The 16,248-nt window shown below is 37.0% G+C and overlaps 1 protein-coding gene across 2 annotated transcripts in view; it reads left to right on the top strand.

The window, feature by feature from the left end:
- LOC150104679 (E3 ubiquitin-protein ligase SHPRH) overlaps positions 1–16,248 on the top strand; it is a 674,750-nt gene that overhangs the window by 336,603 nt on the left and 321,899 nt on the right. For both annotated transcript variants that reach the window (XM_090395874.1, XM_090395873.1), the window contains one exon: positions 9,468–9,641. In XM_090395874.1, coding sequence (XP_090252000.1) covers positions 9,468–9,641 — 174 coding nt within the window. The remainder of the gene's footprint in view (positions 1–9,467; positions 9,642–16,248) is intronic.

Raw genomic sequence — 16,248 nt, 5'->3', positions numbered from 1 at the left:
TGGTGGGAAGTCAATTGAATAAATTCATATGGAATAAGAGAGAAATTAGTCGCAACACTAAATTAGCTGTATACAAGACAGTGTTCAAACCAGTTTTAACTTATGGATCTGAGAGCTGGGTCAGAAGTAAAACACTTGACCAAAGACTAGAGACCACAGATATGAGAGTCCTGAGAAAGATTATAGGCATGAACAGATGGCATCAATGGCAATATCATATTAAAAACGAGGATATTAGGAAAGAACTTGACATTGTCAGCATCCAGGAATGTGTTAGCAGAGCTAATCTCAGGTGGTATGGTCACTTAATCAGAATGGGCGAGGAAAGATTAGCAAAACAAGTTTTCTCTGCCAGGTTGGCAACAAAACGACCTAGAGGAAGACCAAGATATAGGTGGATTGATACTGTAGAAAGTGCTTTAGACGATAGAAATATAAGATCTGATAATGTTGGAGTCTTGACAAGTAACAGACTGATTTGGAGGAAAATTGTAGATAGGAAATTGATAATGATGTAATTTTTTCATGTAGTGCTATCATATCCTGTACACCCCTTGAGGGTACATGCAAGGAATTTGATGATGATGATGATGATGATAATTTTTTATATTACTTAAACAATTTCTTTTTGTATTACAATTCTCTTCTCTTTTATGAGACTAAGATAAGTGAATGTGATAGACGAGATTTATTTTAAAATTTCGAAAAACTAGTTTTCTTTTAAAGTAAATATATTGGAAAGAATCCAAATAATATTCACGTGTGGTATGAACAACTAGGTCTAGAAACACACACACACACACACACACACACACACACACACACACACACACACACACACACACACACACACACACACACACACACACCCACACCCCAGAGGGGGGAGGGAATATATGAATGTACATACATATGTGTGTACATTTATATTCATAATTTTTCACTATATTTCTGTGGTGAGAAATATCCTTGTGAATTTAATGCATTCCTTCTCGGAGGACAGAAGCTTAAAAAACACCTGTTTGCAAAAATTCTCACCTATATTGAGTGTCCTGAGAAATGCAATGTCAATGGACTTATTGAATGAAATGAGGCTTACTATTTAAAAAAGAAATGTGCAAAGATTGCAAAGACATGGAAGCGATCTGAAGAAATGCAAGGAGAAAATATATATTAGTGTGCCATGAGCAGATCTACTTCATCTTTCACCACTCTTCCATTTTTATTAAAACAATGACAATTTTCTCCCTCTTAGTACAAGATAGTACATCTGCAGTATGTGTGTGTTACAAATGGCAAGCATGTTTCGCAAAATGTCAAGGGTGTTTGCAGGATAGTGAGGATTATATATCCTGATGGACAGATAAACTGTCGCTGTAAGATCATTCTTAATGAGGTATAACTCAGTATCCCATCACCTTGATCAGCAGAATTGTACAAGAGAAGCCAGTTAGAGTTAAATGCAAAGGGCTCTAATTAAGATTATCTAACACCTTTTTTTTTTTTTTTGGAGGGGGTATATTTGGACTAAAAATTAAGCTTTTTCTATATGTCATCAAAGAAGTAAATGTATTATCATAATCTGGATAGCAATAAGAGGCAGTAAATGAATGCAACAAAATTTGCTAAAGAAATTCAGAGTTAGTGGAACAAATGGGTAGGGATTACCATACCTTTGTTAGGCTCACTGACTTGTAACAACCAAGCAACTTTGCTTATTTTTAAAACAGCAGTTAATCTTATCTGTATAGTGTATTATGACTGTCAATTGTTTTTGTTCTACTGACCAGTTTGCCTGTCTTGCAAAATGAAAAACCTAAAATTCCTGGAGAAAAACCCTGCCATCTCTATGCGAGACCAGCTAATTCCCCCTCAGCTGAAAAGCTCTGATAAAAGTCCTTCATGTCCTAGACAGGATTTGATCCCAGTTCTTTCCAGTCAAATATCATTCTCAAAACCAGTTTTGTCTCCACCACCCCCAGAGCCTCTGAGCTACAGAGGCACTGGGGGGGGGGGGGTAGTGGTGGGAAGGATTTAAGTTTTGGCATTCTCTGAGATGATATGTCACTGAAGAATGGACACCTGCTGGCTTTGTGATGAAAAGAATTGTGTAAGGTGTGGTTTGAAAAAAAAAAATGTGGTAGAGAAGTAGTCTGGATGACCATAAGCAGTTCTGTCCATTATTTACATTGCTGTTAAAATGCTACAAATATTGGTAAAGTGGATGCAGAAATTTTTTTTTTTGGTTGAGTTTCTGTTGTTTTTGATGGGATTATATTTTTGTGGAAATTTTTCTTATGATACACAGTGAAATATGAGGTGAGGGGGTCTGGAAAGTTCTAATAAACACCTAGAACAAAAATGATATTAAAGCAACTGATATAAATAACCACAAGAAAGAACATACCTTAAAACCCTTTAACTGTAATCCTTTCTTTTAAGCTTACACGGTGATCCGAATGCATTTTTGAAAATTATGGAGTAAACTACCGTGTTTGAATAAAAACTTTAGTTTAATATAACTAAAATCTACATTCGACGTTTCGATCTTTATGTCAAGGTCATCTTCTGGAGCATACAACTGTACACAGAAAACAAGCTACACTACAATCGAACTGGTTTGTTAAAGACACTGACCAATTGCTACAACGATTGTTGGCCTGACCTCTGGTGTGTGTGTGGGGGGGGAATTATACATCAATGCTAGAGTCCTGTTATTAGTGTTATCTGTTGGTTGTAGAAATACATTGGGCACAACAACAAGTATCTATCTATATACATATATTAACATCATGTACATTCCAGCCAGTTGGTATGGAATGGTTTCTAATACTAGCTGAAGATTGGCTAGAGTCCTGACTTATGCTGGATCTTATATATTAGGTAGGCTGAATGTGTGCCATCCAGATCCTTGAAATTTTCATGCTATCTTTGTTGTTGATATTTGGGTGGTTTATCAGGATTTTGCAGGCTTCCTTAAATTTCCTTTCTTACCGGGTTTTTGTGTGGTGTAAAGAGCGGGTGCTTTTCCAGTTGATTTGGTGTAAGGTGTTGAGTGCATGGTCTGAGAGGCCTGCTTCACCATAATGGTTATATTTAATGTGTTCTTTCTTACGAATAGGTATTGTCCGTCCTGTTTCACCAATGTACGGTAAGTTACAGGTGCAGCGGATGCAATTGACTCCAGGATGTGCTAATGGAAGGAGAGGGTCCTTAGAGGAGTTGAATATGGTTTTAAGTTTAGTGGGTGGTTTAAAGGTGGCATTGAGGTTATAATGTTGTAGGATTCTGTTGATTTTTTCCGATAACCCTTTAATGCATGGGATGGCTATGGTTTTACTGTAATCTAGATTCGTTTTTGTTGTTGTTTTATGGAGTATTTTATTAATAGTATTTTTGTTATAGCCATTATTTATGAATGTGTCGCTGATGATTTTTAGATCTTGTTTCAGGGCTTGTTGGTTAGAGCAAATTGTTGTGGCTCTGTTTTTAAGGGTGTTAATGACTCCATATTTTTGTGATGGGTGGTGGTATGAATTAGCGTGTATGTATTGGCCAGTGTGTGTGTGTCGGGTTTCGGTAGACCATGAAGGATAGACTGCTTGAAGGAAGATGCAGAGACAATAACCTTATTCTTAACTGCATCAGACTAAAAAAGAAATTTAAGTCCGCTAAGGCACTCCGTATTTATGACTGTACAGAAAAAGCAATGCTTAGAAAACAGATTCAAACAGCCTGCCAGAACCTAGCTACAACACAAAATCTGGTTTCAAAATTACAATCCGAACTATCGAACTATATTAATCCAGACATTCTACAAGTACTGGAAAGAATTACTGAAAATTTGGCCAAATATACCCTGGAAAAGAATAAAGAAAAACTCGAGACCAAATTCCACAGTTTGAAACAACGACAAAATATGGCAGCCAATCAAGGAATCCATCCAATCAGAAGACTTTCTCCCTGATGAACACCAACAATGAACAACAAACAAGGGAGACAAGGAGTGACCAACCACCAGCAAGCAAGAACCATGTGATCAACCTATCAAGCCACACCCTGAACAACGGCGAACTTACGCTACTGAATAAAGGACTTAACTACGCAATAGCACTTAAAAAGGTAAACAAATTGGATTTTATCTACCACATTGAAAGAGGCATCAGGTCCCTACCTAACAATAATATAGCAGATAAAATACAACTATAAACTAGTAATGTCCTGAACACTAAGAAAACCATACAGAACAATCTCACAAAAACAGAATTAGCAGCAATTAAGTCATTAAAAGCCAAACAAAACATAATAATAACGAAAGCGGATAAAGGTAATGCCACTGTTGTCCTTGACAGGTCAACATACGTACTTCAAATGAATCAACTAGTAGCCGATAACAACACATATAAAATGGTAAATTATAACCCAACAAAAAGGATAAAGGATAAAACAGAGAAACTACTCAAGTCCATGACTTCTTGGCCACCAGACACGGTTAAAAAACTCAAACCCCCCCCCCCAGAGCATATGGAGTCCTGAAAATACACAAACAAAATGTGCCCCTTCGACCAATCGTGGAAGGAATAGACAGTCCCAATTACCACTTAGCCAGAAATTAGCGGCAACACTCAAGGAGTTGGTAGGTCATTCCCCCTCCTACATAAAAAACACACAACACTTTATAAACAAAATTAAAAACATAACACTCGCCAAAGACGACTTATTAGTTAGTTTTGACATTTCTGCCCTTTTCACTAATGTCCCCATCAATGACACAATTCTCCTACTACAGAACAAATTTCTGCCCGACATTACGGCCCTCTTTGCCTATGTACTACAGTCCGGTTGCATCGTGTGGCAAAACAAATTTTACCTACAAAAAGAAGATAATACAGCCATTGACTCATCACTATCTATCCCCCCCCCCCCAATCGCTAACTTCTACATGGAAACCTTTGAGCAAAGGGCTCTTGATTCCGCCACGCTAAGACCGACAGTCTGGCTTAGATACGTTGACGATGTGTTCGCGATCTGGCCGCACGGGCGACAAATGCTAAGCACATTACTTAGCCACCTGAGCAAACAACACGAATGCATACAATTTACCATCGAAATCGAAAACCAAAATTCGCTCCCATTCCTAGACACACTAGTCACACATCTTCCTTCAGGCAGTCTATCCTTCACGGTCTACCGAAAACCGTCACACACTGGCCAATACATACATGCTAATTCATACCACCACCCATCACAAAAATATGGAGTCATTAACACCCTTAAAAACAGAGCCACAATTTGCTCTAACCAGCAAGCCCTGAAACAAGAACTAAAAATCATCAGTGACACATTCATAAATAATGGCTATAACAAAAATACAATTAATAAAATACTCTATAAAACAACAACAAAAACAAATCTAGATTACAAAAATAAATCTAGATTAGTAAAACCATAGCCATCCCATACATTAAAGGGTTATCGGAAAAAATGAACAGAATCCTACAACATTATAACCTCAATGCCACCTTTAAACCACCCACTAAACTTAAAACCATATTCAACTTCTCTAAGGATCCTCTCCTCCCATTAGCACATCCTGGAGTCTATTGCATCCGCTGCACCTGTAACTTACCGTACATTGTTGAAACAGGACGGACAGTCCCTATACGTAAGAAAGAACATTAAATATAAGCATTATGGTGAAACAGGCCTCTCAGACCATGCACTCAACACCTTACACCAAATCAACTGGAAAAGCACCCGCTCTTTACATCACACAAAAACCCGGTAAGAAAGGAAATTTAAGGAAGCCTCCAAAATCCTGATAAACCACCCAAATATCAACAACAAAGATGGCATGAAAATTCCAAGGATCTGGATGGCACACATTTAGCCTACCTAATATATAAGATCCAGCATAAGTCAGGACTCTAGCCAATCTTCAGCTAGTATTAGAAACTATTCCATACCAACTGGCTGGAATGTACATGATGTTAATATATGTATATAGATAGATACTTGTTGTTGTGCTCAATGTATTTCTACAACCAACAGATAACACTAATAACAGGACTCTAGCGTTGATGTATAATTCCCCCCCCTCCCCCCTGCCAGTGGTCAGGCCAACAATTGTTGTAGCAGTTGGTCAGTGTCTTTAACAAACCAGTTTGATTGTAGTGTAGCTTGTTTTCTGTGTATAGTTGTATGCTCCAGAAGATGACACAAAGGTCGAAACGTTGAATGTCACACTACTAATTTAGTTATATTAAACTAAAGTTTTTATTCAAACACAGTAGCTGTCTCCATAATTTTCTTTAACTGCAATGTTTCATAAAATTGTAATAATTTGTTCCTTTTCTTTTAAGATATATAAGAAGACATAAAATTAATCAATTTTTGCTCTATGTGTTTATCAGCGCTTTCCAGACCCCCCCCCCATATATGATTATATTGTTCTCCATCATTCTGGTGGGGGGGGGGGGAATTATTAAATAAAGAATAGGAGCATGAAAATGGAAGGTGAACATATTGCTCACAAAGGGAACTCAGGCTTCTATTCATGCTTGGCCTTGACATTCTCTCTCTCTCTGCATAACACATGCTTTTCCTCCCCCCAAGCCCCAATCTGGTTGATTGTGATGGCAGGATTGTTTGCTAACTTTTTAGGAAGCTCCAGAATCATTATTGTTGGGTTTGGCACTGTGTACTACCTAGTGACTAGTCTGCAGAAATTTTTTACAGTAGTAAAACATTTCTGTTATTCTGTTTACTACCCAGGTCTTCCCTTGAATATAGGAACGTCTGGGTCCCTACACTGTATTTGACATGTCCTCAAAGGATGTCATCTGCACCACATATGAGGGCGGGAAACTAAGTCCCTTACTAGAGATAAAATATATCATCAAGCCACTGTGTACAGTGAGGAATCTGGCCAAGTTGCCTGATGGTTGATTCATTTGGTGTTTCATTTAGCAGTGAAAGTCATTTACCACTTTGAAGTTTAATTTGCCATTTACTCTAACTAGGAAATACATGCATTTGTGGTAGTAGTACTCATCAAATACACAAATCGCTATTTGTGGAAATGGATTGCCATTTTCCAATAACTTTGCCATTTCCTCTAACTAGGAAATACATGCATTTGTGGTAGTAGTACTCACCAAATACATGGATCCCCATTTGTGGAAATGGATTAGACTGTAAAAAGATGGAATTGGATTTGGCTGGGAGAAGTATATTGTTCACCATTTCTTCAGTATTCCAGCTAAGCATAAGGTTTTGCAATTTGGAAGCGATGGTGAAAAGTTGTATGTTAGTTATAGGAAGAATGTATTGAAAGATATGAAGCAAATGTGTGTGTGTGTGAGAGAGAGAGAATCTTTTGAGATGGTGGAAAAGGAACTGAAATTTACAGAATGTATTGTAAGAATTTGAGAACTACATAGAATATGGAAATGATATGGATGACATTGATATGTAAAAAAATACAACCCCTTAAACAAAGTTGCATTGTGACTTGTGTGCATATGCTGAGTTGTTTTTCATGTGCAATTATAAGGTTTTGGATAGAATCCAGAGAGGAGTGACTAAATGTTACAAGTGGAATGTTGGTTATGAGGATAAATGAGAACACGCCATCCGCAGAGTCGAATGGGTAGAGAAAGAGGGGGAATGATGTGATGGAGAAATATATGTTAGTGTGAGGCTTATGCTGAATTAGTACAGAAGAAATTATTCATTCAAATTGCAATAGTCCCCCCCCATCCATGGGGGGGATACGTTCCGAAACCTACCATGAATACCTGAAACTGCGGATAGTACTGAACCCTATATAAACACTGTGTTTTTTTTATATCTATCATAAAGTTCAATTTTTAAATTAGGCACAGTAAGAGATTAACAACAATAACTAATAATAAAATCGAACAATTATAACAATATACTGTAATAAAAGTTATGTGAATGTGAGTGGAATCTTATCAAGCTCAGTATACGTTTTTTTTCCCCCCCTCCTTATGAAATCGAGAACTTTCACCTTTTCACTTAAAATGGTGCACTTTGCAGGATTCTCTTTGGCATATCCGAATTGTCAGCATTACTACTCTTGTGCATTTGGGCCATTATTAAGTAAAATAAAGGTTACTTGAACACATGCACTGCGCTACTGCAAAAGTTGATCTAATAACTGAGATAGATACTAATTAACTAATGTGCAGGTAGAGTATACAGCACAACGTGGATATGTTGGACAAAGGGATGATTCACATCCCAGGCAGGACGGCACAAGATTTCATCACACTACTCAGAATGGCATGCAATTTAAAACTTATGAATTGTTTATTTCTGTAATTTTCCATTTAGTATGTTCAGAATGGGGTTAGCTGCAGGTACCTGAAACTTCAGAAAGAGAACCTGCAAATAAGGAAGGGGGGGGGACTGCTCTAGTCAAAATACTAAACTAGAAGTATGCAGAACATTCCTCAAATTAATTTTAACTTATGGATCTTAGAGCTGGGCTAGAAATAAAACAGCTGATCAAAGATTAGCGGTCATAGATATGAACATTCTGAGAAAAATTAGGGGAACAAACAGATGCAGCAAAGGTAGAATCATATTAAAAATGAACATATTAGAATAGAACTTGACATTGTTGGCATTCAGGAATGTGTGAACAGAGCTAATCTCAGGTGGTATGGTCACTTAAGTAGAATGGGAGAGAAAAAATTAGCAAATCAGGTGATTAATGATAGGATCAAGACCCAGAGGAAGACCAAAATCTGGGTGGATTGATTCAGTTAGAAGTGCTTTAGAAGACCAAGATATAGATTAGAGTCTTGACAGATATAGACTAATTTGGAGGAAAATGGTCCATAGGAAGTTAGTAATAATATAAACTTTTCCTGTAGGACTATTATAGTGTCCATTACACCACTTGCTGGTACATATCAAAATTTCATGACGAAGTTAGTTATAGAAAAGAAGGAGAGGCAGGTTGGAGGTTTTAGGATATAGAAGCCATCATGTCCTGCATACACAACTCAAAGTTGTTTAAATATGTTATGAACAAGGAAGTGAGAAACTTCCTTGTTCTTAGTTACTGTCATATAACGCGTGGGAAATCTGATGATTTTTATAACAATATTGAGAAAAATAACAATATTTTTATAACAATAAGGATCTTGAAATCACAATATTTCAAGATCCTTTGTGGAACAAAAAAAGTGCTAAGTAGCCTTTTATTATTATTATTTTTTTATTAATGCAATTTATGTTGCTGTGGAGTTTTGTGATTTTTTTCTCCCACATTTCTGTTAATTAAGTTGTATAAGATTAAGACAAATCTTATAATACATTATTATCGAGACTCGATTTTGTAAATATTTATGCATGGTTTTGTATGGCTTTAATTAACCATGTACCTAGCACTTTATCAATGTTATAATATGATATCATGTGTTTTGTTTTTTTAGATTGGAATTCCCAAACAGAAAGAAACTGTACACTGGTTAACTTTTTCACCTGTGGAGGAACATTTTTATAAACGACAGCATCAAGAATGTGCACAAGATGCACTGAATAGGATTGCCAAACTAGGAAGACTGGATGAAAAGCTGTGTTCATTTGATAGACAGACTGTGAACCGGGTAGGAAATTTAAATATTGTTTCTTTAATAGAGCTGTATAAGAAGTTCTTCTTCTTCTTTTCAGCCATTTTCTGTCCTCTGCTGGATGAAGGCCTCCTCCAGTTCTTTCCACCTTTCTCTGTTTTTGGCAATGGTTGACTAATTTTCCCCAACAAAATGATAATTCATCACTCCACCTTCTTTTAGGACGTCCTTGGCTTTGTTTCCCTTCTTTAGGAATTCAGTTTGTTAGTATGGTGGTCCATCGCTGTTGGGTAGGGCAATAGTGAATGCAGAAGATGTCAAGGTCTTGCAGGATGACTTAGATAGATTGGAGTTCTGGGGTAAGGAGAATGGATGTCAATTTAATGTGACAAAATGTAAGGTTATGCATTTTGGGGTGTAAAGATTAGCAGCAGTATACCACATTGGTGGAACTGTACTCCAAGAGATTGATGAGGCCAGGGACTTGGGAGTGTTGGTGGATATGGAGATGAAGTTTAGGGGGCACATTGCAAAAGTAGCTAAATTAGCTCATCAACTTACTTGGTTGTTGAAAAATACCTTGACAAGCAGAGACAAGCAAGTTATTGTACCTCTGTACCGAGCCTTGATAAGACCTCATCTCGACTACTGTGCCCAGATTTGGTCACTTCGGTTCCTTCTTGATGGGGAGGAGGTGGAGAGGATCCAGAGGCAAGTGACTAAGATGATAACAGGTCTATGGAATGAACCATATGAGAACAGGTTGAAGATTTGTGGGTTGCAGAAACTAGTTGATAGGCAGAGGAGGGGAGATATGATTGAGATATTCAAATTGCTAAAGGGATTCTATAGGATTAATTCAGAGGATATTTTTGAGATCAGGACTGGTGGTGGGAGAACTAGGGGACACCTATGGAAGCTGGGCAAGAGTGTGGTTAGCAAGGGTGTTAGAGCTGGGTTCTTTACTTTTAGAGTGGTAAATGAGTGGAATAAGCTGCCAGAGTCTGTTGTGGATGCTATGACAGTGAACGAGTTCAAGGCAAGGTATGATAGATACTGTGAGAATGTAATCGCATAGTTGTGTGGACATGATGTTTAGGGCCTCCCTCGATGAGTCTAAGGACTCCTGGAGTTGCCCGAAATAATAATAATAATAAAAATCGCTCATCTTCTCTTCTGGATAGATGTCCTGCCCATTTCCATTTTAGTTGCTTGTGGTGAAGAATGACGTCAGTGATGCGAGTCTGGCTTCTTATCCAGGTGTTTCACTTCTTATTCTTTAATGTGATGCCTAGCATCAACCTCTCCATTTTTCTTTGAGTTGTTAATTTATTTGCTAGTGTTTTTGTTAGTGGCCAAGTTTCACAACCATATGAGATTAAGCAAAAAAGAAAATTGAATAATAAATATTTAATTTGATTAATAAATTTAATAATGTATTCATATATTCTTTTATTTTGCTGAACTAGAACTGATAAAATATAACATTATTCACCTCATATATATATATATATATATATAAAATAAGGAAAAATACATTAATAGTTATCCATCATGACATATCTGTTTGTGATCTGTTTTCTTTCATGTTGATTTTCTGACAGAATTACTCATGCAAATTCAAGCTATCTTGTCTTTTCTTCCAAATCTTGGCCTAGCTGGTTGAGCATATCTATCCTCTAAGCAAAGCTTGCTAATCTTATCATGGGCTGTGGTTGGAAATGAATTTAATCACCCAGTATGTGACTACTGCCCTGCTAAATGAACATCTGAAGTGGCTTGACAAAGTTTTACATTTGGTCTCTAGAGCAGGGTTTTTAGACTAACAAAAATATCAAATTACAAAAAATATATAAAATTTAATAAAAACATGGAAAGAAAATCCTTAGCTCCATCATAGTGCTAATGTACTGTAGGTCAACAATCTTTCATAGATAGGAGTTTAAGAAAAAATAAATAGAAGGATAGAAATATCCAAATAATAATAATTATTCTACAATGGGGTATAAAGGAATACCATCTTTGTGAACTTTTGGAGCCCATAAAGTCTTGGAGTTAGAGGGTGCATGGATTTTAATTTTTTAATTAGATCTGTTGGCCAGTTGATCATATTGCGTAGTAATTCATTTGTGTCATTGTTGTTTTTTAATGTGGGATCTTTCGTTAAGATATGGTAAACAGACATGTCCGACAGTAGATCGTTGACTTTATCCTCGTAGTCCTTGATGTTTAATATCACAGTACTGTTACTCTTGTCTGTCTTAAGTATTATGATATCTTTCTTTCTCTTCAAATTATGAATGGTTCTTCTATCTAGAGAGGTGAAGTTTTGGTATGGGGTTCTAGAAGAGGAGAGTATTATGCAACTTTTTAATCTGAGGTCATTTGCTATGTGTGGTGGTAATAATGAGATTGCTTTGTCCAAACTGCAGATGAAATCTACTTTTGGTATCTGTTCAGGTGTTATAGCATAGTTGAAACCTTTTTTCAGGATAGTGATTTCAGGTTTGGTTAAAATGTGATCCGATAAATTAAGAATAACTTGGTCATCTGGCAGAGAAGGTTTGGACTTAATATGGTTTGTATAAAGATGGTTAAATTTCTTGATTTGGATCTGTTTGCTTTTATTGAAAACTTTAGCATAGCTAGTGTTGATCATTCTGTCTAAGAGTTGCCAAACTTCTTGGTCTACAGAGCTCGAGATATCCATGAAGACATCGTAACATTGTGAGTCTCTTTGACTTAACAAAAATCTTGTGTGTTGTATCCTTTCATGAAGGAGCGAGAGAGAGATGTCTTGAAATAAATATTTTTAGCCCATCTCGAATTGAATCGATGTTTAAAATACAGGAACTTAGGAATTATACAGTTATCTCGACATCTTTTTAAAACAGTGAGATGATTTAGTAACCTTGCTTTTTTGCATTTTAAGAGTTCAAAACGGCGTACCTTGAAACATTCTATAGTTAGCATTAAAGTTCATTTCCTGTGTGTTCAGAGATCTAATTAGAGTTTTCTATATCTCTGGAAGTATTAAACCTTGGTTCCTGTTAAGTTGCTACAATCGCATGCACTACAGATAACCTTAACAGGAACCAAGGTTTAATACTTCCAGAGATATGGAAAACCCTAATTAGATCTCTGAACACACAAGAAATGAACTTTAATGCTAACTATAGAATATTCCTTATCAACAAGTAGTAAATCATGTACAAGCGATACGTGTATTATTCACGTTCAATGCTATTTTAGTTTGTAACTATAATTTTTAGAATTTACAGTTAAGATCTATTTTGTGATATGTTTTAACCTCAGTGCTTGTACCCTGATGATGCCAACAGCTTAAGTTTGGTGAAACTAGTTGGTATTAAAATACTTATCCATTTACACTTGATCAATGTTCCCAAATAGTTATTTACATTAGTTCTGTGATCAAGAAAATACATGCTCATTATGAATAGAATCAATGATGATACAAAATAAAGGTATGCCGTTTTGAACTCTTAAAATAGTATTGTATGAGGATTTGATGATAAGAGGTATAATTAATGAGAAAGTGATAAACATGTTCTCCAGGTGCAAAAATAAAGGATGTTAGTGAACCTATAGGTATGCAGAAGAAAGAAGTGAACGTTAATTGTTTTTTGGCTGGCACAAATTATTTGAAAGTTGAGAAATATGCAATGAGAGAAGATATGAAAGAATTGTTAGTGGCAGCAAAAATGAAGAGTAAGAAAGTAACGATTGTAAGTCTGCTGATTCAGTATCATTGGACAGAACTAAGAAGAAGGGCCGCGATTGTCAATGAGAAGATTGCACAGGACGAATGGTGTGCAGTTTATTGATGTTTGGAGTGAATTTGATGGATGAAAGGATTTATATATGCCTGATGGACTACATTTAAACCATTTTGGAGTTAAATATTTGAAGAAAGTGCTGTTTAGTGAGAGTGAGTGTGGTAGTGCAAAACCAGGTAAACTAGAGATATTAGGGAGGATGAAATCAAGTTTGTGTCTAGCCACCCCTATGATAAATGAACATGGGTACAGTAATGAGTATGCAATGCCAAACAGGATTTCACAGCTCTCCAATTTAAATGGGTTGGTAATGACATAACACAAATGTAACTATGGGTACAAAAGGATGTTGAAATGCTTGTACATGAATCCGAAAAGTAACCAAAATAAGAGTGAGGAGGTTTTGGCATTGGTCAGCTTGACTTGTCCAAAAATTATAGGCATTATTAAGACCTGGTTGACTTAAAATGATATAGTTACAGGGATAGAGTTTAAAAGGTATTGTATTTTCAGGTAGGATAGCAGGAACAGTACAGGAGGAGGGGAATTGTTGATAATAGCTGAAGAATTACAACCAACAAAATTAAAAAGTTAAAGAGGATATTAGGTCTGAGGGAGATGGTTCATTAGAGGCTGTCTGGTGTGTGAGATAGAGACAAATAGAACAAATTTCATTGTTGGGTGCTGCTATAGACCAGGGGGTCCACAGGAAGATGTGGTTGCATGTATCGGCAAATTAGCACAATGAGCGTAGGCTGAACAATTATTATCGAAGATGTAACTATGGGGACATCGATTGGAGGGAGGAAAGCAGGCATGGCAAGATGGAAGTGAGATTTATAAGTTACTAAGGGATGATTACATGAAACAACATGTTATAGAGTGGATACGTGGTGTGAAGATGTTAGATCTGATAACAGCATCAGAAGATACATCCATAACTAAGTTAGACACTCTGCCTCCAGTTGGGGAGAGTGGCCATACAGTCTTATTCTTGGAAGTTGCCAAACATATGAAGTTCTCTGTCAAGAAGGAATTTATGTTCAACTATAAAGCTCGTGATTATGAGAGACTCAAGTGTAATCTTGGAACAGTGATATGGATTGAGAAGCTACAAGGAAAGAATGTCAGTAGTGCATGGCAAGTGGTCAGAGATTGCTTGAGAGTAGCAGTATCAGACTGCATACTCAAGGTCAGAAGAATAAACCAAGTTGGAATTAAGTGGATGAGTAGGGATATAAACAAGAACTGAAAGAAAAAAAAAAAACCCATTGTGGAGGAAATATAAAGAAAAAAGTGTCACCATACTCATAAGCAGTACAAAGATGCCAAGTAATTATATTCTTGGTTTAATCCTTTTTGAGCTTCCATAGCTCAGTCGGTATAGACGAAGCCCTTTGGTCAGAAAGACCTGGGTTCGATTTCTGTCGGTACGTGAGGAACCTTTATCTGGTATCTTTCGACGAAGGGTGAGTTAGCCATTCTCAAACAGAGGTGGGGGGGGTTCGTTCCCCAGAACAGTTAAACAGGCCCATGAACACATGCATCTACAGACATAGGACACACCGGGAGGCATAGGGTTAACCATCTTATCCTTGCATTGTGGTTGCCAAGTCCAAGAATAATTGGAAAGGTCATGGGCGTTTAAGTGCCTTTTTTAGGACCACTGATAGGATGGAATCCTTTATCCAAGTGTAAGCAAACAAGGTTTGCACCTGAAGTAATTTAAGGACTGGGAAACTCGTATAAAGAAGCTAATGACTTCACATCACTTGGCTTAGTATCCCATAATGCAAAGCACATATCCTTACAGACATGTATAATGCTATGCATTATCAGAAGGGTGACTATCCAGACCAGTTTTGACCTTTATTGAGGTCTCATCAGTGGGTGGCAGACCCAGATATATCCTTTCCTCACAGAAGTCTTCATATGGCTAGCCACCAACCCATGTGATCGCCTCATGGTCACGCTCACCAACTGTAGGGTAGTGTGAAACCTCACTCACAATTACATCCTCTGATGAAATTATCAGATCCAAAGCTCTCGATCCTCTCATGCCCTCCTTTACATAGTGCTTGAGATAGTTGTCTCTCAAGAACTCGAGGAATTCATTTTCCTTATTCCCAAATGCTATCTCTTCATTCCAATCTCTACCACCATAATTAAAATCACCCATAATATTCACCCTTTCCTTGTTCACTAACTGAAGTTGCTTATGCATTTCTTCATCATCATCATCATCACCTTCCACATTCCCTGACCTATAACAACAGCCACCCAAACATTCTTCCTTTCAACCTCCACCTCACCCCACTGCCTCAAAACCATTGCCACTATTTCCCTCTTTCATGTCTATATTATGTGGACATAATTCCCCTGCTATTATCAGCAGCACCTCTTCTCCCTTCTTATCCTTTCTATCCTCAAGAAAAACTCTGTTCACTTCCATTTGTATTTCCATTAAGTAATCATCTTCATTTAAACCATGTTTCACTTATTTCAATGATTTTGTGGTGAACAAACTTAATCAGGGAAATAATTGCATCTACCTTATTTCTGATACTCCTTGCATTTGTAAATAAATGGCAGTTCGCTTTTTGTTCTATAATTAGACATACCCAAGCCACTTGTTGGTTGGGATTTTCCCACCACACCTGTCCTTGTCTAGTCATCTTTATTACTGCTTCCTACATATATCCCCTCAGTCCCAATCTGTTTCATTTCTATGCTGATCATCCCCATACATACATTCACTATTACTCCCAACATCTGTTCTCTCTATGTCATGTCTTCCTGTTCACCCTGGCTCCTCCTCCCCTGTTTCCATGTTTCTTGTGCATACT

This window comes from Typopeltis vanoorti, chromosome 7 (genome assembly GCF_054136105.1).
Source record: "Typopeltis vanoorti isolate ZY-2024b chromosome 7, IOZ_Tvanoo_1.0, whole genome shotgun sequence".
Taxonomy (NCBI): Eukaryota; Metazoa; Arthropoda; class Arachnida; order Uropygi; family Thelyphonidae; genus Typopeltis; species Typopeltis vanoorti.
This window is presented reverse-complemented; position numbering and strand designations above follow the sequence as displayed.